The 23,467-nt window shown below is 48.1% G+C and overlaps 1 protein-coding gene across 2 annotated transcripts; it reads right to left on the bottom strand.

Moving 5' to 3' along the window:
- Positions 1-232: 232 nt before the first annotated feature.
- PRPS2 (phosphoribosyl pyrophosphate synthetase 2) lies at positions 233-23,027 on the bottom strand. 2 transcript variants are annotated; one of them, XM_049767101.1, is made up of 8 exons: positions 22,780-23,027; positions 16,135-16,318; positions 8,403-8,501; positions 7,739-7,863; positions 5,147-5,320; positions 3,288-3,447; positions 2,540-2,648; positions 233-336 (listed from the first exon to the last, which is right to left on the bottom strand). In XM_049767101.1, the coding sequence occupies exons 1-7, from the start codon at positions 22,899-22,901 to the stop codon at positions 2,556-2,558; spliced, it is 957 nt and encodes a 318-aa protein (XP_049623058.1). In that variant the 5' UTR covers positions 22,902-23,027; the 3' UTR covers positions 233-336; positions 2,540-2,555. The 2 variants fall into 2 exon arrangements, with proteins under 2 accessions (XP_049623058.1, XP_049623057.1); XM_049767100.1 differs by lacking the exon at positions 233-336 and having other exon boundaries at positions 1,777-2,648.
- Positions 23,028-23,467: the final 440 nt, after the last annotated feature.

Consider the following 23,467-nt stretch of genomic DNA (forward strand, 5'->3'; position numbering starts at 1 on the left):
TTCAGGGGACCATTTGCACAACATGCAATTGAACCTGGTTTGGCCACAAGCAAGGCAAACACTTCTGTGCTTACAAAAGTTCTGATCACTAAATATTCTTGATTGAAATTCTGTGCAGGATTTCATTTTTTTGGTAACTGGGATTCTATTTGCAAAGTACCAACCAAACACTTCCAGGTACCCAAAGAAAACACAACACTAGAAGACAGTACGAACTTTGAAAGTAGTAGGATTTTATTCAAATGTCTTAGTACAGTGTTGGAAGGTCTTAACATCTTATATTCTAAGCCAACACAAGCGATGTAAATGAGCTGTTCTTGAGTCTAGTTGACATATCTAAGAGAGAAAAAGTTGACATCATATCTAACATGCTTATCAGTAAGGAGACTGGTACTACTTAAATTAGAGGCCGAACTTTGGCATATTAATATCCTTATCTTTTACCTCATGATTCATTTACAACCACATCGAGGCTGAAGTTCTTAAATCTTAAATGAAATAAACTATTCATCACCTAGTTTTAGTCATGTCAACATATCCACATTTGCATGCCAAGCAGCCCACAAATGCATCTTATTTTCTTAACTGTTTTGGGCTTCTTCTAAGCACCAAATTCCAAGAAATACAGATCTCCCATGTATCAAAAATTAAAATCAGAACATTGAAACACTCTTTCTAGAATATTCCCCAGCCAAGTCTTGCCAGAGTCCATCTGTATTGCCACAAGCCGACTTCTCAGACTTACAGTATCTTTCCCCCAAAAAAAGCCTTTTAAAGTTACAGTAATTTGCTAGTTCCTGCCACAAGTAATATTTTGACTTCCCTTCTTCCACCTTGTAAGCAGCAAAGCTTGCACCTCCAAGATAGCTCTTCCATGTCTGACAATGCTAGTGAGGACTTCGTATCTGCAGAATCTAGATCAGCAAAGTTATTCTCTCTGAGTCAGAAGACTCAGCAGAAGGAAAACATGGGGTTTACTTATTCCACCAATTACTGGGGACAGAAGAATTTTCTTGGTTGTCCACCAACGTGCATAGAATAAAATTCAAAGACTCAATGGTGGCCTTTGGCCAGTGATAAAGAGGCACTTTGGGAGGCTCTTGTACAGAGAAAACTAGCAGACACCTGTGTTGTCTTATTGGAGCATCTTAAGTTGGGTTATTTGTATTTTTTTCTTCCATAGACCTTTATTTTGGGTTCTTGGGCAGACCTCAGTGGTGTTTAAGACTTACTCCTGACTCTGCACTCACTCAAGAGATCATTCCTGGAAGGTTAGGGGGGACATCATGGGGTGCCAGGAATGAAACCGGTCACATGCAAGGTAAGTGCCCTCCCTGCTGTAACAATGCTCAGGTCCTTCCATGGATCTTTTTACCTACTTTTCATGTAATAGCTTTAGGTACAATGAACACTTGTCTTAAAGCAACTGGGGGGGGGTCACAGTTGCATCATCCTGAGTGTCACCAGAATATTCCAAAGGAAGCATAGGTGAAAGTCACATAAATGGGGGTGGGGTCACAGCATGAGAATAAAGAACCATGGTGGGCAGGGAGCAAGAAAGGACATTAGGTTTGAATGGGCCAGTCAGAAAAAGTGAGAAATACAGGCTTAAGTGAGATGTTACTTAGTACTTCTGAGTATCGACAAGGACAAAAGAATTTTAAATCAGGACTAAGGAAAATGCACTGGTAGATCTTTAGCAAAATTTACCTTTGTATTCATGTCAAAAGCAAACTCAGGATCAGACTACTAAATTTGAGGGGACTCGGGAAAGTCTTTATTTTGGTGCAAAACTATATAATATGAAGTCACTGGAGGGCATGACCAGTAAAAGCTGGGTCCTTGATGAGTGAAGAGACCATGACTGACAGACAGACTATGACAAAATGCTTCCAAGAAGGAAATCTTTTGCGGAATATAATTTTGAAGCTTTTCCGCATGATATCTCAAGAAAATAGCCAAAACATGTATTTTTCCCCAAAGTGGTCATTCAAAAATACTAAACTGCATTGTTTTTGTTTACTAAAACATTAATGTGTCCATGGCCATCTGAGGCAATTTGAAATTTGGTCTAAGTGAAGGACAAGAACCAAAAGGGTTTATTGGAAAACCAGTTCCTAAAATAATACTTCCATTACACGATATATTTGCTAACCTTCATTTCAAAGTGAAGGGCTGACTCTTGATAGGATTTTATCCAAATGTCCATAGGCATTATCACTCCATTTACACAAAAAGCTCTCATAGAAAATCTCCTTTGGCATCCCCAAGTTCTACAGAATCTATGTATCATATAAAGATATGGCCTCAAAGCACTGACAGAACACAGGAAAAGTTCACCCAACGCAACAAGATAACAAAACCTTTTCTCCTTTATGACATCCATTAAAGAGCAAACCACCAAACCACTGACCCCCCTCCCCCCTAAGCTGGGAAACAATGGTGTTGAGGTTCAGAAAGGGGAACCAATGGATCACTACAAGATTGCAGTTAGCCTACAGTTGCGGGATCCCCAAGCTACAGAATCAGAGCAGCTCACAGAAATCAGGCCAGGTCTACAGTGGGACGTGGCTAAACAGGTAAGACACTGACTCCCCATTGTGGGTTCTTCGGATGGCTTCAGCCAAGATCATGGAGATGTCAATGACCTAAACACCAACAAGAAAGCAGACACCGGGAGAAGCCAATGAGAAAATTGCATTACATTTGAGTACCCCCCACATTCTACTGTGTCTATGACTAGACGTGGGTTCCTCTGGGCAGTAGATGGCTCAGTGTTTTCACTGTCCCCAGCTGCCACATGGATTAGAATTCTCCTGCATAAGTCTGAACACTACTCCACTAACTATAAAGATACCCCATGTATATGTTGCACCCCACTTCCCCATTATCTGTCAGTGGAAATCAGTTTAGGGTTTCTATCTCTGAACTCTGACTAGGTGGGCTATGAGCCTTCCTTTGCCACATAAGATGGGGTTTTTGTTTTGTTAGAGATGGTCTTGAAATTTGGGGACTAGGCTTGTTAGGTGCTATGGAAGTTCTATTTCATTGGAACAAAGATTGTTTTCTATTGTGGATTAATTTGCTTCATATTTCCTAAGATCCCATCCCTCACACCCCCACGATGTGGGCCATTCTCTGAGCTCGAACAGAACCAGAGCCTCTCCTGATGAGTGGCTGCAAACTACCCACATCTGCCTTCATGAGCAACTCCATTCAGAGGGCCTCAGAAACTCCGGTGGGAGGCATCCAGCTTGGTTCTGGCTGCCTGCAGTATAGATAACTACCTGAATCTTGGCGCAGTGCTTCATCTTGTCCTCTTGTGGAATTGTGTTTGTCACCACCACGGCCTCAAAGGCAGCACTGTTGATCCGGGAAATGGCTGGGCCCGAGAAGATGCCATGGGTGAGGATGGCATACACTCTGGTGGCCCCTGCTGAGAGCAGCCTGGAAAACAAGGCGGGGGAAAGATGCAGCATGTACAAGAGTCCTGGACATATTCTTCCCTGGTGTAAACTGAAAGGCAAAAAGGAGTGGGCAGGGAAGTTGCTCTATGTGCTGGACGCATGATGTGTATGCAGGTGCCATGGCAAAGAAAGAATAGGGAAGGAAGGAAGAGGAGGGAGGCAGGAAGGAAAGAAGTAGGGAAGGAAGGAAAGAGGAAAGAGGAAGGAGGAAAGTAAAAAAATAAAAGGCGACTAAGATATACAAGGAACTGACCAAATTTAACAAGAAAAAGACTAACCCTATCAAAAATAGGGAAAAGAAATTAACACTTTCTCATAGAAGAAATAAAGATGGTCAAAAGGCACATGATAAAAATGCTCTACATCACTGATTATCTGAGATGCAAATCAAAACAACACTGAGGTACCATTTCATGCCACAGAGATTGGGACACATCACAAACAACATTACGCATTTTCATGTCTGGACACTGTGGAATACCACAAGCCCACAATGCATCTGGTTGAGAAATATGGTAGAAAAATTGTGTTCATTTAATTGGGAATTGAGCTGTGAGGCTGAAGAAGGAAATTTCTGTAATTTTTAATTTAGGGGGGGATGAGGTCCACACCCAGTGATGCTCGGGGGTTATTCACTTCTGGAGATACTCAAGGGACCCTCTGGCATACCAGGGCTGAAACTGGGATTGACTGCATACCAGGCAAGCACCCATCCTGCTGTACCAATACTCTGACCCCATAAACACAAGTTCTTCAAACTTCATTTGTAGGGGTGGTGAGCTACTCCCAGTTCTGCGCTAACAACATGCAATATCAGGGTTTGAACCAGGATTTGCTACCTGCAAAGTCAATGTCCTCACTTTGGCCTAAACAAGATATTTGATTTCCATCATTGGCCCACATGTAGTGGTGCTCAGAAGTACTCCTAGCCTGGTGCTCAGAAAATCATGTGATTATAGGAATAAAACCTGGGGCTCCAGGGGATGGAGCAATAGCACAAATGAGAAGGGTGTTTGCCTTGCACGCAGCTGATCCAGGTTTGATCCTTGGTATCCCAATCCACATGGTCCCCAAACACTTAACAGAAGGAGTAACAGATCAGAGTCAGGAGTAATCCCTGAAAACTACCATATGTGGCCCAACTCCACCCCTAACAAAACATTTCCAGGACCAAGTTCTAAAAACTAATTAAAAAAAACAGAGAGGCTGGAGCAATAGTACCGTGGGTAGAACATTAGCTTAGGATGCCGCCAACCCCAGGTACAATCTCTGAGCCCACCAGGAGTGATTCTGAGCACAGAGCCAGGAGGCCCAATAGCAAAACAAACAACAACAAAAACAATACAACAGCGCTTACATGTTTTGCTTAACTGTCAAGCATGTCCCTTGCCAAACTTGCCCAAGCACCTGTACCCTTCAATTGTCTGAGCCACCCTTGGGGAACCCCAGCTAAGGGATTTGCCTTTATTCTTTCTTCAAAAGCAGAGGTGGGAGACATTTAGCTGCCGACAGCCATGTGGATACGGATGATGTTATTTGTGGGGTCCTGTGATGACACATGTCCCTTTCTGAACCACACCAAACCCCCATGATGTTTGCCTGTGGATCTAATGCTCCCCATTCCTGCCTAGAATGTTCCTTTCCATTACCAAGCCACCCTGAGCCTCCCCTGCTCGTACTTGTCAGCCGCATGACAGATGGTGCCACAAGTATCGGCCATGTCATCCACCAGGATGGCTACGCGGTCCTTGACATCGCCCACCAGGACCATGCGGTCCACCTCATTGGCCTTTTTCCGCTCCTTGTGGATCAAGGCAAACTCCACGTTCAGCCGGTCTGCAATCGATGTTACTCTGCAGAGACAAAGAAACATGGGCCCGGTATCAGAATGCTCCTGGGTCATGGGATAGCAGGCCTGGGATAGATCTCCAGCAGTGCTGCTAGAGACGGGGCTGGAGCTTCTTTCTGATCCATGCATCCCCCCCCAAGCAGCTCAGCCAGGCCAGAGGGCTGTGTGCAAAAAAAGGTCAGGGAACAGAGGTGGTGATACATAACGGGGGAGGGAGAGGGAGAGAGGGAAAGGGGGGAGATAGAGGAAGGAGGCAGAATGAAAAGGATAATTGTCAAGTTCCTACAGGTGACAAACATCTAACACCCTCTGTTGTTCAGTGAGACCATTGCTTACTAACCTCTGAGCATCAACAGGTGGGACCTAAAAGCCAAAACCAAAATACAAAGCTACTATCTGAAATTGGCCTTCTGTGATGATCATTTGTTGGTGTACTTAAGGAAATTAGTCAATGGATCTTAAATGGAATTAGTTATTACCCCCTCTTCCTTGATGATGGACACATACCCCTGCAGAGGACATTTGCCCTAAGTATAAAAAGAAAGTCTGGGGCCCGGAGAGATAGCACAGCGGTGTTTGCCTTGCAAGCAGCCGATCCAGGACCTAAGGTGGTTGGTTCGAATCCCGGTGTCCCATATGGTCCCCCGTGCCTGCCAGGAACTATTTCTGAGCAGACAGCCAGGAGTAGCCCCTGAGCACTGCCGGGTGTGGCCCAAAAACCAAAAAAAAAAAAAAAAAAAAAGAAAGTCTGGCAAATTTGGGGGGGAGGGTTGCCAGGATACAGACTTGAGCAACACCTGTGGTGGGGAGGGGGCAGCGATAAAAGTATCAGAGAGATGCTGTGCATTGCTCTTAGCACCCCCAGCGGATCTTCAGGTCTCCCCCAGGTAGCTATGGCAGTGAATTTATCTGTCCCTTTCTCAAAATTGCCAGGCAGTGCCAGACTTCAGATTCCAGGCTGGGAATAAAAGGATTCTTAATTTCAACCCTCCCTCTTCCTCCAAAGGTTTTCAAAGGCATTCCTGGGTAGGTCGCTACATATTGGCACCTCACCTCACCCAGCAGCCACCCCTGTGAGCCTTTCAGCCTAAAACTTCTATTTTTACCTCCCTTGGCTGATTCTCAGGTGCTCCTGGGAGTGCTTGGAGGACTATACGGGATCAAACTAGAGTTAGCCATGTGCAAGAAAAGCCCCTTCCCCGCTGTCCTTTTGCTTCCCCTCAAAAGCTCCTTCCTCCTTAGGCCAGTCATCCCAAGAGCCAGAGCTCAGGTCTTTAATGTCCATTTCTCTCCAACAGACGGTTGGTGTTTTTGGGGGGGTGTTTTGAGTCACACCGCCTGAGCGATGCTCAGGCTTATTCCTGGCTCTACATTTAGTAATCACTCCTGGCGGGCTCAGATGCTGGGGATAGAACATGGGCCAGCTGCATGCAAATCAAGTACCCTCACTGCCGTGACTCCTCTGACTTCTATGACTTACGGAGTGTTTCCCTGATTGCCCTGTGATCCACTGACTTGGTTGGGGTGACACCACGCCTCGAACCAAAAGGTGGGCTGGGGGTGAGGGGCGTGCCAAGCATACAAACCTCTGCAATTCTCTCTCCATCATTGCTGGGATCCATTTCTACAAATATGCTCAGACTGTGGAACACCCTACCTGCCTCCTGTACATGGGTTGCATCCCACATCTGCATAGGGCCTAGGCTATGGCTTCATTTCTCAGTTCTAATGTTCTCTCCTCACTCTAAAACACAGACTGGCTTTTCATGTGGACCTGTCCCTGGAGACAGCATTAGAACCTGCACTCTGCTCCTTTCTTTTTTTGGCTTCTCCAAGTGCTGATTTTTCAAAAAGATTTTGTTCTTTGGGGGTGGGTGGTCTTCCCTTCCAAATGCTGAGGATTTAGGATTTAGGTCATTGTGCTCTTTTTTTAGTACACATTTGGTCATGCTTGAGGGTTATTTAAATCTCTTCACTCAGGAATCATTCCTGACAGGATTGGAGGACTATATATGGGATGGTGGGGATCGAACCCTTATCAGCTACTTGCAAGGCAAGCGCTTTCCCTACTTTACTATCACTCCAGGGCCCAGGCTACTGGGCTCTTTAAAGAGACCTTACTGACATCTCATGCCTCTTACAATCAGGAGGGAAAGGGCTCACTGAACCCCACTTTTTTATTTTGGTTTTTATTTTTGGGCCACACCAATAGCTCCCTGGGTTTACTCCTGGATCTACGCTCAGAAATCACTCCTGACAGGCTCATGGGACCATATGGGATGTGGTGGATCGAACCAGAGTCAGCCATGTGCAAGGCAAAAGGCCTGTTTGTAAGATAAAGGCTGAAGTCCCCTAGAACTTGCTGCCTCAGCTAATTGGGGGGTGGGGGCAGCAGGCCCTGGGGTCAGCTGCACAGATGTACCTTTTGGCTCCCCCCGCGTCGGGGGAAACAATGATGCAGTTCCGCCACTCAGAAATGTTCTCCCGGATCCACTGCAGCACAGCCGGTTCAGCGTACAGATTGTCCACGGGGATGTCGAAGAAGCCCTATGTGACAAGGCCAGAAGGAGGTTCACATCATCTACATGGATGATGGACACGGGGTGCTTTTGAACAGACTGCCTAATTATGAACCCACTTTATCTGTGTTCCTACATTTGCTGTGTCTTGGTTAGTTCTATTCTGACAACTTGGCTTCTGTTCCTGAGAAATCACCTTCATTTCCTATCCTAGTGTCTTGGCCTGTCCTAGAGATGGAAGCATGGTTTTGCTACTTTATATCCACATTCAGATGCAAGCTTAATTACGGCCAACAAGCCAAGCCCTTGTCTCTGGCAACATCAAGTATGATGTCAAACTTGAGTGTGTAGAGAGAGGAAAATCCATGAGAAGCAACATCCAAAATCCCAACCCATGTACCCATTAGTCCTTTGGGAAATTGAGTCTGAGTTAGAATTTGACCTCTGGCATTCATTAGGGGATAAAAGAGAAGGGTTAGAGATGGGGATCATTGATCTAGCACAGGTATGCATGAATGAGGCTCATTTGTGCATATGCACACACACATTTAAGGAGCCACTACAGACCTGGATCTGGGAGGCATGTAGATCCATGGTGATGATATGGTCGGCGCCCGCCACTGACAGCATGTTGGCCACAAGCTTGGCAGAAATCGGTGCTCGGCTCTGAAACAGACATGCCTGGGTGTTATGAAAAGAAGAGGAAAAAAAGGCAACCTCTAGAGTAGCCCCCACTAAGACTTGAAATCAGGGCTGAGTGATTCCATGTTACCAGAGAAATGAACGTTAGACATGGAAAGTCATTTGACAACTCCTAATAATAAAAAATGACCAACCAAGGCTGGGACCGGAGAGATAGCATGGAGGTAGGGCATTTGCCTTGCATGCAGAAGGATGGCGGTTCAAATCCCGTCATCCTATATGGTCCTCTGAGTCTGCCAGGATTGATTTCTGAGCATAGAGCCAGGAGTTTCCCCTGAGCGCTGCTGGATGTGACCCAAAAAAAAAAACAAAAAAATTGACCAAGGCTAACAAAAGATCCCCTCTCTTAGTCACTAAGTACGGGTCCCCAAGGCGAGACTATGTCACTCTTATGGGACCTCTAAGGGGTAGAGAGAGCAAATGTCCAAGAAGCCAAGCAAATGTTGACTGTCTCCACGTGGAAGGTCACCCTTGACTTTCCTCCAAGGCTGGTGAGTTTCCCGAAGCTCTTTGGCAGAGGCTGTATCCAGGGATGGAACAAGTCCAGCAGGGAGATGGGCTGAGTGCGGGGAGGAACCCTCAGAACCCCAAAGGTCAAAGTCAACTCAGCGAGAAGAATGCAAGGCCTGGCAACTGGACACTTATGTGTCAGACAATCTCAACAAAAGTTAGATGAAAAGCAGCACTCCTTAAAAGGTGCACGTGGCTTTGGTATTTACAGAAATACCAGTGCACAAACCACTGCCTTAGAGCAGCTGAACTTGTCCAGAGCATCATTTTCTACTCACCTCGGTCAGTTGTTGCTAAATGCACACATTCCAATCTCCAGCCACAAACACAGCACCAGGATAAAGCCATGTCCCTTGCATGGCACTAGCTTGGGTTCAATTTGCAATATCTCATGATCTTCTTAACACTTTTGGGAGTTAGCCCTGAGCACAGATCCAGGAGCTGCCCCATGCAGCACACCATCTGGGTATGGCTTCCCAAACTAGACCCCCCAAATCCAACCCCCAAGTCCCAGTGATTCAGCAGACATTTTATTTAAGTAAAGTTTTAGCATTTTACCACAAAAATAAAAGAGTTGAGGACCTCTTGTTTGAAATAACTGTATTATGAACAACTTGGTAAATCATGGTGTTAATACTAAGTTTTAAAAACACACACATATAGAGCCGAAGCGATAGCACAGCAGTAGGGCATTTGATTGCACATGGCTTATCCAGGACGAACCTTGGTTCAATCCCCAGCATCCCATATGTTCCCCAGAGCTAAGAGCAATTTCTGAGAGCATAGCCAGGAGTAACCCCTGAGTGTCACCTGGTGTGGCCCCAAAACAAACCAAAAGCACACACACATATGAAGGAACAACAAATAAGTAGACCAAATCACTCCACCCCCAAGAAACAAAGCAAACCAAAGATTCCAGATTTCTCTGCTGGGAGAAACCATGGTCAGATATGGCTGCAAAGGAACCCCAAATTTCACGTGGCTGCTCTCCTGCAGGAACAATCCATCTGGGTATCCAGCAGAATTTATGAAAGCACCTTGTACAGGAAATTCCTTGGCAGACCCACTGGGTATGCTCAGATAGCCTGGAGGGCCTCACACATGTATGATCCTGTGGTTGAGCTCCAGCAAGCCTCATCCACCAAAAAAACACCCAGGAGCAGCGATGTTTAAAATACAACAAGGATGTGGGCTAGAGCAATAGTATGGGGTAAGTTGGGACCAGATAGATAGCACAGTGTGGAAGTCCTTTGCCTTGCATGTGGCTGACCCAGCTATAATCCCTGGCATCCCATATGGTCCCCCAAGACTGCCAAGAGTGATTTCTGAGTACAGAGCCAAGAGTAAACCACATTGGGTGCGGTGGACCAAAACAAACACACAAACAAAAAACAACTACAGCAGGGAGTGTGCTTGCCTTGTATGTAGCCAACCTGGGTTTGATCCCAAGCTCTCAATATGGTCCCTAAGCCTCAACAAGAATGATCCTTTAGTGGCTGGAGAAATAGCATAGTCTAGCAAATTTGCCTTGTATGTGGACAACCTGGGATAGACCTGGACTTGATCCCTGGTGTTCTATATGGTTCTGAGGCTACCAGGAGCAATTTCTAAGCACCGAATCAAGAGTAATCCCTGATCTTTGCCAGATGTGGCCCCAAAACAAAAACAGAACAAAACAGAAAAATGAATGATCCTTGAGCACAGAGCTAAGACAAGGCCCCAAGTATGGCTAGGCATGGCCACCAAACAAACAGAAGCAGCAGGAACTGGGAAATCATTCACAGCGTTTTATGCGTGGCATGAAGAGGTCCCAGGGACTCAATCCCCAATATCATTTGGTCTCCTCCAAGCACTGCTGTAATCTGTGAGCACAGAGCTAGGAGTTTCCTCTGTTCGAACACTGCTGTGTATAGGCCCCAAACTAACAAGAAACAATGCAAACAACCTCTCCATATGATTAAAAGGCTTTGGGGAGCTTCTTTGCAGGAAACTCAAAGTAAGTTGTATCTGAGCTGCTATATGCAACACCATCCTCTAGGGCAAAAAAAAAGGGCATGAGAAAGTCTGAGGGTGCTTCTGTTTCCTCGTGGGGTCCGGGCACAGCTGCAGTAGATACACAGTGAATGCAAAAGGCAGGAGTCCGTCATCCCACCCTCAACTCTCTACTACTCTCCACTATGGACAGCTGGGGGGTGCAAGAAGTGGGGCTGTCTCCTAATGCTTCCTTCACCCATTTCCAGACACAAAGCCAGTCTGCTTGCTCTCAGGAAGAAAATGAATCATCAGAAGAGCATTGGCCATTGAAAAAGGACCAATTTCTGGCGCAAGGAGGCTCGAGAAGCACCATGGCCCACTCTGGATGCTCACACGTGCCACAGTGCCAGTACAGACCCTTCTGCCACCACCCCCCACACTCATTACAGAAAAAAAAAACTACTCAGCATCCCCTGCAAACCTCCATTCTTTCAGCAAAGAGCCCAATCATACAGAAGGCTCCACTGGACACCCAGGGTATGTCAATCACTTGGGGGAGATGTTGCTATAGAAGTGTGCAAAGGATGCCATGGGTCAGAGGTGCCTGGAAGTATCGTGGGGTTCCTTCCCAGCATCAGAGTCTTGTTCAAGCTATCCTGGCTCAGAAAATCAGCGGTGTAGTGTCATTCCCAGCTTGACAGGGGTTTGACAACTCCCCACTCCCTGATGCCATCCCATATCTTCTGACAAGATGCCTGCAGTGGTTGAGCACTGGCCCTCAGGCTAAGCCGAGCCCAAGGTCTGAAAAAACTGGTTTATTTACAAAATCTTTGCAAATACGACATCAAGGATTCTGTGAGTGAGTATGAGTGAGTATGAGTGAGAGAGTGTGTGTGTGTGTGTGTCTGTGTGTGTGTAAAAATGGGCTATATCTAGGGCCCTGGAGGCAGCGAGTAGGGCATTTGCAAGTTTAATCCTTGGCATCCCATTCGGTCCCCAGAGCCTGCCAAGAGTGATTCCAGAGTACAGAACCAGGAGTAACCTGAGAACTGCTGGGTGTGGCCCCCAAAACAAAACAAAAACAATAACAAAAAGAATTGACCTGCATCTAGTGGTGCTCAGGGGACATTGAGTGGCATTGGGATTGAAAAGGGCCACCTGCAAGGTTTGGAGACAGCGTGGAGGGGGTTGCCATGCAATCACATGGGTACTCAAAGGACTGCTGAGAAACAAGCAGTAGCAGGTGAAGATGGGAGCAAAAGGTGAGAACAATCGCCCATTCCTGAAGATCCCAGAAGCTGTAAGTGCTAAGGAGCCAACCTCCAGGGAATCTAGAGTCTCTCACTTCAGACCGCAGGCCCCACCTGCTGCTGTCACAATTTATTATGACAGGAAGAGGCAAGCACCTCCATCCTCAGGGGTGTGTAGTTCTAAGCACCCCCCAGTTCCCCCACGTGAAAACCCTCCACAGTCCCACCCGTAGTCCCAGTTGTCATCTCTGCCTAGCTTCTGTGCTGACAGCCATGAGGCTATGGCACTGTCTGATCAGGTCCCCCAAATGATAGGACATTCAGCAAAGTGAATGAAGGGTAGGGATAGAGCAACAGACCTGTGACAGTGGGGAAGGCACTTGCCTTGAATGGTGGTGAACCCAGGTTCAATCCCTGGCATTCCATAGAGTCCCCTACACAGTGCCAGGAGTGTTACTCGATTGCCAAGCAAGAGTAAGCTTTGAGCACTGCTGGTTGGATCCAAAACACAAATAAAAATGGAGATTGTACAGCAGGTGAGGCACTTGCCCTGCATACAGCTGTCTTGGGTTTGATATTCGGCATCCCATCTGGTCCTGAGAAAGGTCAGGAGTGATTCCTAAGTGCAGAGAGTCAGGATTAAGTCCTGAACGTTGCTGGGTGTGGCCCAATAATGTTTAAAAAAAAGGAAGGGGGCAGAGCAATAACACAGCAGGGTGTGTGCCTTGTGCGCAGCCTACACAGGACTGACTAGAGTTTAATCTGCAGCATCCTCCGAGCCTGCCAGGAGCAATTTCTGAGTGCAGAAGCAGGAGTAACCCCTGAGCACCGCCAGGTGTGGCCCAAAGCCCAAAATAAATAAATAAATAAATAAATAAATAAATAAATAAATAAATAAATAAATAAATAAATGGGGAGAAGCAGAGAGTGGGTGTTCCCCATCCAAAAGTTCTTAAAGAAAACTTTGGGAAAGTGGGGAAGTGAGACAACAGGAGTAAGCTGGAATCAGAAGCTGCTCACAGGCAGCTGTCAAGGCCAAATTCTGAATGCAAAAGGAAACCAACCTACTCCCTGTGAATGAAAGCAACGATGTGTGAAAACACAACCTTGGTCAAAGCGTTGGTAGGCAAACAGAAGGCATGGGAGTCAGCATTTCAGCTCCTTTGCAGGAATTGAATTAGGGCCAGGGCTCATCCCAGCGTGCAAACAGGGCCACATGGAGAAGGGACTAATCAGAAGAGATGATGACGTAAATGGCTGGGGGTAAATGTAAAAGCTATGGGGAGCAGAAAATGTCTGATTAGAAATCAGACTGCAGCAGGCCCTTGAATCATGTGCCTATGCTCAATGTGAATTTTAACAATTACCTAAGAGAAAAACAAAACAAAACAAAAAACCAATTTCAGTCCACGTTGAACAAAATGACATTATTTCTGGAGCTGGTTTCTCTGCAAATTTTGCTGAAAGTGGCTGTTTTGTTTACAGACAGAAAGTCTCAATACCAGGACACAATAGAGTCTGCAAATCCGATGTTTAGTGGGACATGAACAAAAAAGCCGTATTCTGCCTGGGAGCTGCGTTAACCATAGGAGAGGTGGCCGACCTTATGCTCGATGAGGGCTGGAGAGGTAGCACAGCGGGTATAATGCTTGCCTTGCATTATACTGACCCGGGTTTGAATCCCAGTATCCCATCTTGTCCCTGTGCATCGCCAGGCATGATCTCTGAGTGCAGTGACCTTCTGCAGGGTGTTAAGGCGGAGACCCCTACCCCTCCAAATCCAGTGACTGCTCTTTAATGAGAAAAAGATCATAGAGAGGCAGGAAATATCATGTGCAGAGAGAGGCAGAGATGGGAGACTGGAAAAGGCTGAGAGGGAGGGACCCTTCATTCCCCTAAACATTCAGAGGCTGTGTATGAATCCAGGAGAGGGGTCCATTTCTGTGGGGTCAACTTGCTCATTTATGATTAGGAATTGGAGAAGTCCTCACCATCTTCTTGAAAGCTCCAATCCTTCCCTAATTTTTTTTTTTTTTTTTTTTGGTTTTTGGGCCACACCCGGTAACGCTCAGGGGTTACTCCTGGCTATGTGCTCAGAAGTTGCTCCTGGCTTGGGGGACCATATGGGACACCGGGGGATCGAACCGCGGTCCGTCCAAGGCTAGCGCAGGCAAGGCAGGCACCTTACCTTTAGCGCCACCGCCCGGCCCCTTCCCTAATTTTTTTCACAAGCAATAAGTCCTATTGTTTTCTATCCCTTCTAGAAACTTCCAGAGCCTCCTCTGATGAGTGGGGTGAAATGAACAAGACAAGAACATTGAATAATAACTTCTTTCTAGAAAGATACGGTATTGCTTGGGGTTTCTTTCTTTTGGGGTGGGGTTGAATAAAAATGAAGAGCCTTGGATCTGGAAAAAGAGTTCAGGACACTACAGGACTTTTCTTGTTCACAGCAGATTTAGGTTCAATTCCCTATGCCCCACATGCTCCCCCAAGCACTGCCAGGAATGATTATTTAGTGCAGAGCCAGGAGAAAGTTCTGAGCATTGCTGGATGTGACCTAAAAATAGAATCTAAAAAGACAAACAAAAACAGACTAAACCAAAAAGGAAACCAGAGCACCACACCTGAGCTATTCTTTTGCTGGGCTCCATCTTCAACCTTATGTTACATTTTCTATTTTTAATTTTGGGGGTCATGCCTGGCAGTGCTCAGGGCATACCCCTAGTTCTGCAATCAGGAATCAACAGCCGGTGGTGTTCGAGGACCATATAGAATGCTGAAGATCTAATCTGCATTTCTTCCGTGAAGTATCCTACCCACTGTGCTAATTCTCCAGTTATCCCACGTTGTTCCTTTTCCAGTTCAACCTAGTTGGAGGCACTGAAGCACCACAGTGGACATAGGACAAAGGTACACTTCATCTTGCAAAACTTAAGTGCATTGGCCGGAGCAGTGGCGCATCGGTAGGGCATTTGCCTTGTAAGCGGCTGACCCAGGATTGTCTCAGGTTCAGTCCCCGGTGTCCCATATGGTCCCCCAAGCCAAGAGCAATTTCTGAGTGCATAACCAGAAGTAATCTTCTGAGCATCTCCAGGTGTGGTGGAAAAAAGCAAAAACAAAAAACAGGGGCCGGAGAGATAGCATGGAGGTAAGGCATTTGCCTCTCATGTAGAAGGTTGGTGGTTCAAATCCTGGTATCCCATATGGTACCCTGAGCTTGCCAGGAGCTATTTCTGAGCATAGAGCCAGGAGTAACCCGAGTACTGCTGGGTGTGACCCACAACAACAACAACAACAACAACAACAACAACAACAACAAAAACCAAAAAAACCCCACAATCTTAAGTGCAGTGGTATAGCAAGGCTAGTGATGAGTTCAATCCAGGAACCCCTTCCTGAATCCCCCCCACCTTTTTTCTGTGATCAGTACCATCCTGAACCACGAAGATGTACAGTGGCGCCATCACCAGGACAATACTGGCAACTGAATACTTGCCCTCAAATGGGGATGGAGAAATATTAGCAGGGGGGTTGTTAGGTAAAAGACAAACCTTTCAAAATGCCAAGGGCTTGAGACAGTACCTGGATTTGATCGCTAAAATGAAAAGATATATCAGGGCTGGAGTTAGAGCATGGCAAGTAAGGCATTTGCCTTGCAGGTAGCTGATGTGGGTTCATTCAGGTTTGATCTCCAGGACCCCGTATGATTTCCTGAGCTCGTCCAAGAGTGATCCCTGAACACAAAGCCTTGAGTGCTTCTGGATGTGACCCCACCAAAAAATAAACCCCAAACTAAAACAGACAGCAGGCCAGAGGCTTATATTAAGGCGAAGATGTGGCTGTTTTGAATTCTCACCTACCTTGTCCTTTTTGTCCTGTCTGGCATACGGGAAGCAAGGGATGACGGCGGTCACCCTGGAAGAGGAGGCGATCTTGCAGGCATTGATCATGATGAGCAGCTCCATGAGGTTGTCATTGATCTCGCCACAGCCGCTCTGGATGATGTACACATCCTCTCCTCTCACGCTTTCCCCGATCTCCACGCTAGGAAAAGCAGAAGGCCAGCCCCCCATTAAGCAGGGCTTAGCGTGCAGTTGGGCTCACGGTTGGGATCTAGTGCAGGGAAAGGACACAGAACCAAGTCAGCATGGAGAGGGTTGCTGGGGAGGTATGCCAGGTGTTTTATAGAATCTTAGCCCTGGGTCAGATACATCTAATTCTCTCAGCTGCCAGCATGGACAACCAACCAGCATGTCCAGCCAGGTGAGCTCAGCAGATGCAGGGTTTGTAGGAGATGGGAGGAGGGAAGTCCTCTGACTTGCACACATGGGGTTCCAGAATCCCAGCAGTGCTCAGGAGTCACTCCTGGGGGACCACATGGGATGCCAGGGATGGAACCTGGGGAAGGCAGCATGTAAGGCAAACACCCACCTCACTGTGCTATCTATGGCTCAAGGCCCTATATCCAGCTTTTGTTTGATTTATTTTCCAGGAGACAGTGATCTGATCTTCTCCCCTTTCTTTCATTTCCTATGCACTGACATTTTCTCAGCACTGCAGAGATTCTATCCTCAACTTGGGGCTAATTATCCAAACCCCTCTATGGCAGAAGCCTCAATGGGCTGCCCTTGAGAAGCCCCTTCCGCCTGCTTCTGTACCCTGTTTCCCACTTTCTGCCCTCTTTCTTGGCCTGCTTCCTTCTTTCGTTGTTTGGCACCCTCCAGTAACTTTCTATAGTCTGAGAATCCCTCAAATCATTTGAAAAGTGTGTTGGGAAATGATCCATATGTTGACTGGAGCCCAGGGCATTGACGGCACAAAGGGGCTTGCCCACCTGTGCCATAAGCAGAAGTGACACCCAGCAGGAACTTTCCTCACCAGAACACTGTCGTCCCCGGAGCCAGAGTTGGGGGGACCAGCATGATTGATAGTACAGCGGATAAGGTGCTTGCTTGCCTTGCACCTGGCTTACCCAGGTTCAATGCTCATCATCTCATAAGGCCCCCCTAAGCTCAGCCAGGAGTGATCCCTGAGCAGAGCCAGAAGTCAGCTGTGAGCACTGCTAGGGGTAGTCAAAACCCCCCACAAAAAAGCAATAATAATAAAATAATAATAAAATAATAATAATAATAATAATAATAATAATAATATAGTAATAATGCCAGCAACTGCTGTGCTGCTTGGTTTGAAAAAAAACTGCTGTAAGTAGGAAGAATTCCAGCCCCATGTGAATTTTACCTTTTTTTTTTCAACTTAGTCCAAAATGAGCTTGCAGAGAGTAAAATGGCCCAAACACACACTTTATGCATGTCCACACACACCACCAGGACAAGTCACATGCTTCTAGCATCTGGGGGAACCATTAGCCACGTTCCAGAGCACCCCACCCATTATGCTACAGTAGAACAGACGATATGAGAAAATTCACACCCCTCCCCAAAGTAGATCAATCTTTTTTTTTTTTGGTTTTTTGGCCATACCCGGCGGTGCTCAGGGGTTACTCCTGGCTGTCTGCTCAGAAATAGCTCCTGGCAGGCATAGGGGACCATATGGGACACCGGGATTCGAACCAACCACCTTTGGTCCTGGATCGGCTGCTTGCAAGGCAAACGCCGCTGTGCTATCTCTCCGGGCCCGATCAATCTTTTATTTTATCTTGATTTACTTTAGGTCATACTCAGGGATTACTCCTGCCTAAGGGACCAGGGACAATGGTATTTCAAAATGTCTAGTGAGGCCCCCAACTTTACCCTTTACCTCTTCTCCTAGGTCAAAAATCAGTTATAGCCAAGAAAATTAATGTAATGAGCAAGGCCATTATTTCTGGAGAAATGTAAAAGACTCCATTTGGAATACCAGCAGTCGGTTGAGTCAACAGCAGCTTCTATCTAGTCTCAAATGGACTAATTAAGATAAAAGTGGACTGTGGCAAGCTGTCATCACTGGAAAATGAATTTTGATACCAGAGTGCAAGGGCCCCTAAGCAGCCCAAGCAAAATGGTTACTTCTGTGCAACAAAACAAAACAAAACAAAACAAAACAAAAAAAACCTTTGCTCTTCAAAGCCACATTAGCCTGGTAACAATTTGGCTAGCTTTGGAAGCTTTGCTGCTTCCACGTCTGAAGACACAAAAAGAGTGGCTTGGAGCTGGAGTGACAGTCTAGCAGAAATGCCACTTTGCCTTGCAAGCAGCCGACCTGGGTTTGACCCCCCAGCATCCTATATGGCCCTGAGACCACCTGGTGTAATTCCTAAATGCAGAGCCAGGTGTAAACCCTTTGCATCACCCGGTGTGGCACCCAAAAAACAGCATGAAGCCTTAGTTCGGGCTGAGAGTTGGCAGAGCTCCCTGAATTCTTGGTCCACAAATAACCAACCCCCTTCTTCCACCCACATTGGGGAGCAATCTCCATCGCTTAAACTTCCTTAACAATTTCTGGAGGCCTACCACTGGTGGAAGGGGCTAGTCTGGTCTCTGCAGCCCAGTCCTATTTCAGTCGAGTTTTACTTTAATTATTAATGAGGGAATGAACTTGAAATCATTGGAGTGTATAATTCAGGTAAATAAACCCAGCTTTTAGATGAAGCAGGCATGGCATGCAGTGGTACCCACCCCAAAGACCTCTGGTTTTAATCTCAGGACTCTAAATGTAGTCGTTAACATAACAAAGAGGAGAGCACTGGCAGAACACTAGAATGAAGGTCAGTTGCACTGATAAAGTCCAAGATTCCTTAAAAACAGGAGACCAGAGGAGTGGGAGAAAGCTATGTTAAGACAGAAGCTGAGGCAGAAAGATGCGGTCTGCTGCAAAAAGGGGGTATGGGGCCCTGAGCCAAGGAATGCAGGCAAACCAAGGAAAGATTAAGAGAAGGGATTCTGTCTCCCACCTCCAGCTGCAGCTCGCCAGATTCCTACCTACAGAAAGCAGGACAAAGAGAGACATATAGTTCCAACAAATAGTTACTGGCCGGGTGTGATGGCTTTAAATTCCCAAACATCCAGTTTTCTTTTTTCTTTTCAGGTACCTCAATCCCCAAGACTAGGAAATCTAATCTTGCAAAAGATAAAAAATATGCTATGGCCTGGGGTGGGAGAGATAATAGGCAGCTCAACAAGCTGAGCTGGGTGCAGGCTGGGTACGCAGGAGGTCTGGTTTGATGCACCAGCATCGGTGGGTGTGGCTCCAGAAAAAACCAAAATTATTATCACTGTATAAAGTAACTCCAAGGCTGCTCCTGTTGCTGCAAAGAGATGTTTGTTGGTGACTTCTGGCTCGCCAGTGAAGATTTTCGGTCTCCTAAAAATGATTTGGGGGGGGGGCAGGATATGGCTCAAGTGACAAGGCTGAATTGGCTCTCCTATCTTACATCCCCTAGTAAAGCTGGGCCAGAGCACTACCAGAAGTGGCCCTCAGAAAAAGGAAACTGTGGCCAGAGCATCTGTTTGCCATCTAGAAAAAGAAAGGATTTTAGACTGATCTCCAAGGAAGGAGATAGGAGTTTATGGGACTCAGCAATGAGCGGATGCCGGAATTACAGACTTACACACACACACACACACACACACACACACACACACACACACACACACACACACACACACACACACAACCAGTGTGTCCAGAGAGTGAAAGGTCCTGAGCTGTCCAACCCTGCCACCAAGCAAAAGCTAGTAGTAGCACCTTGTCAGCCCTGAATTAGGTACCTCAAAACTTCCAGTACCAACTGCCACCACGTGGGCAGAAACATGGCTTCCTTGCTGAAATCCCCACACTGAAGGTTCAAGTTAAAAGAACAACTAACTTCTGTTGTGTGGTTCTGGGGTCATTTGTTACCCGGGAAACTTGGGGCCTTGAGGTGCCACTAAAGGGCTCGGAGGGTAGGCCATTCAGCAGGAGTGTTACACCAGATTTCAGACATTTCGTCTCCCACAGAGGAGCTGGTGTTCAGCTTGCAAGTCTGAAATGGCTTAGAGGGAAGATAAAATCAGCTGTGTGCTAAATTAGGTAGCATTTAGGAACGGGGAGGGGGGTGCAGCAAAGGGAGCCATCAAATTTGAGGCCCTAGTGGCAGCCCTGGCATATCCCCCCAAAGCATTCAAAAGTGGAGGGGAAAGGGATAGGGATAGAAATTAACTCAGGTGGTAGATCCTCACCACCAAGTGCCAGAGCAGTGATGGGAGTGGACCCCAAAATGAAGAGCCACAAAAATTCAAAGGGGGACTGGGAAGGAGTCATGATCAGGGGCCAGCAACCTTGACTTCTGGCCTGGCTCCATGAAGATTCGGGAAGGAGCTCTCAGAAAAACTGGACTTTTTCTCCCTTTCTCTCTCCTCTTTCCCAAGACCACGCAGTAAAATGCGGGTCCCTGGCAGAGGACTTGGGCCAGAACGGCCTGTGAATCTCAACCACCTCTGAACCTCACAGTTTATAAAGAACCCCAAGTCAGGAAGTTCACTACTTTTCTGGCCCTGATACCCAAACAGAAAAACACCACAACGGAACTTATTCCCAGCCTTCACATGGAGTGGTTTTTCAGCCCACAGGCTGGTGAATTACGAAGTCATGGTTATAAAACACTGAGAATCCAATGAAACTGCATCCGTCTTCGCAGTGAAACACCAGCATCCATGTGAATTCACCCAATAGTCCTGCCAGTCTTTTGAACAGAAATCCTCCATGGCCTGACATTGCTCTTATTACAATCTAGATCAGTGGTTCTTTGGGGTTGTTGTTTGGGACCCAACACAGCTGTGCAGAGTCTGGGGGCTGTGTCACAGAATTACATTCTGATGTGGGGTTGCTACAATGCAGAAGGGGGTAGTATCTAAGTTGGGGCTCCCCTCCAGCCCTTTGAGCTATCTGACTGTCATGTGAAGCATTTGGGGTGCAGTGAGATGACATTTGCTTCCGGAATTCACTCCCTCCAAAACAAAAAAGATTATCCGTTTATTTTTCAAGTTCTTAAACCTACTGCGGCTTGTGGACTGGCAAATTTAACCAGGCACCATTTAACCAGGGCTATGCATACCTTCTCCAGCCTTTTCCCAGCATACTCACACTCTATAATACTCTCGAAGAAGGAATTCTTTGGCCCAATAATTCTGGCTTCTAGAAGCCACCAAACTGGTGTTAACTCACAAGTTGGACCTGGACCTTGGGATATCCGTGGTTCCTGCCCCCCACCCCCCAAAAAAAAACAAACCCGATTTTTAACTTGACAGTCATTAGTCATCGAAGTGGGACAATTTCCCACTGAAAAGGAATTCTCACACTACTCAACACTAGCTACCTCCTTCTCCACATTAAGAAATTCGAAGCCCTAGTAGTATCTAAGAACTTTTTCTGTAAGCCAAGGCCATCTAGATTTCTCTCCCACCACCTTTTCTTTAATTAAGAAAACTTTAGGAGCCAGAGTTCAATGGGCAGGGCGCTTGCCTTGCACGTGGTCAGCCCGGGTTTGATCCCCGCACCCCCCCGCACCCCACATGATCCCCCTCCCTGAGCACCGCCAGAAGTGATTCTTGACAGCAGAGACAGGAATAAACCCTGAACACTGCCAAGTTGGTCCAGAAAGAAAAAAACTAAAGGAATTGGGGGTTTATTTTATCTCTAGGTCTTAGGCTTTATTACTTGTGGGTGTCCCTGCATTTAAGTGTGGATAGCATGGAGAACTGGAGATTCTCATGGGGGAGGCTGCTGGCCTCCAGCTGTTGATTCACAGCCCCCAGGGGGATGTGGGCTGCACTGGATCATGGCTTTGGGAAAGAAATAAAAATGACTGGGTGGCGGCGGCATTTAAGGGAGCGACTTGACTTGCCGCGTCCAAGGGCTTTGTGGTCTTCGGCAGGTGGCAAAAGAGCCGCGACCGTCCCCACCACTTCGGGGACGGGGACGGGGACGGGGGGGCGTCCAAAGACGCAAGAGCCGAGGCCCCTGGCAATTCCCAGAACTTCCTAGAAGCGGCAAATGCATCTCGGGGCTTAGAGGCGGAGGCGGTGGAGGAAGCCTGGGGAGCCCCAGCACGTGCGCCCCCAGAGCTCGGGCTCTTCCTTCAAGCCAAGCACAAGCCGGCAGCCGGTTCCCCCCCCCCCTCGAACCGCTCCGGGGCGTCACTAGACCTGGAAATACACCGATCTCCCCGAGTCACAAGCCCAGGGAGCAGCACGATCCCATGAAGCGCCCCAGGTAAAAGCAGAGCAGAGTGCGGGAGGGAAGTAGAGAGGGGGGTGACGCGCGCGGCGTGCGGCTCAGCCTAGCGTGGAAACCGGGCGAGCCACAGTCGCTGGGGGTCCCCCACACACACACCCGCTGCCCAGCCCGCCCGCTGCACCCCGTCTCCCGGCCTCGGTGACCGCGCGATCGCCCTTCCGGGCTCGGGCCGCCCTGGCCGGCTTGCAGCACCGGAGGCCGCGGGGTGGCCGGCCCTGGCCCTGGCAGTGAGTGCGGGCCGCCGCCGCCAGGGTGGCAGCCGCGTGCCCGCGTGCGCCCCGCGCGGCCCCCACCTGGTCTCCTGGTTGCTGAACTTCTTGGTGACCACCTTGCCCAGTTCCAGGCCCAGCCGATCGGCTACGCGCTGGGACAGGTCCTGGTGCGAGCTGCCGCTGAACAGCACGATGTTGGGCATGGCGAGGCGAGGCGCGGGACTGGGACGCTGCGGGGCGCACGGCGGGCACAGCAGCAGCAGCGGCGGCGGCGGGAGCGGGAAAGTGCGGCGCCGGCGGGGAGGAGCAGAGCCTGGAGGAGCCGCACCGAGGGCGGAGCCACGCGCCGGCGGGGGCGGGCCGGGCGGCCGGGAAACGGGGGGGGGGGGGCGGGCGCGCCCCGGAGGGCGGAACCGCGGAGCTGCCAGGGGCGGAGCGGCGAGGTGAGAGGCGCGGGAAAGTGGGAGCTGTGGGGCGTGGGGCGGAGCGACAGGGCACCGGGGATGGGGGGTGGGTGGGAGCTAATTGCCCAGCGTTGGATGATGCCCCGGGAGCTGGGCCGCAGGGGACGGGGACGGGAGCATGCCAGGCTCTGGGTGGTGCTGGAGCTTGGAGGTGCCCTTGGTCCCTGCGAGAGCTCCTGCCCCCTCCCCCAATCCCAGATCTGGATTTTTCTGGCCACTTCCTAGGCCAGGGCCAATGTGGGCATTCAGGGAGAGAAGAGGGAAATGATGAGGAAGGGATTTCACAGTTTGGAGCAAGCCCCCAA

Source organism: Suncus etruscus, chromosome X (assembly GCF_024139225.1).
Source record: "Suncus etruscus isolate mSunEtr1 chromosome X, mSunEtr1.pri.cur, whole genome shotgun sequence".
NCBI lineage: Eukaryota > Metazoa > Chordata > Mammalia > Eulipotyphla > Soricidae > Suncus > Suncus etruscus.

Coding starts and splice junctions, on each gene's coding strand:
- PRPS2 (XM_049767101.1), bottom strand. CDS start 22,901: ATGCCCAACATCGTGCTGTTCAGCGGCAGCTCGCACCAGGACCTGTCC. Junction 16,319..22,779: donor TTCAGCAACCAGGAGACCAG/GTGGGGGCCGCG, acceptor TGCTTTTCCTAG/CGTGGAGATCGGGGAAAGCG. Junction 5,321..7,738: donor GACGCGGGGGGAGCCAAAAG/GTACATCTGTGC, acceptor TTGTCTCTGCAG/AGTAACATCGATTGCAGACC.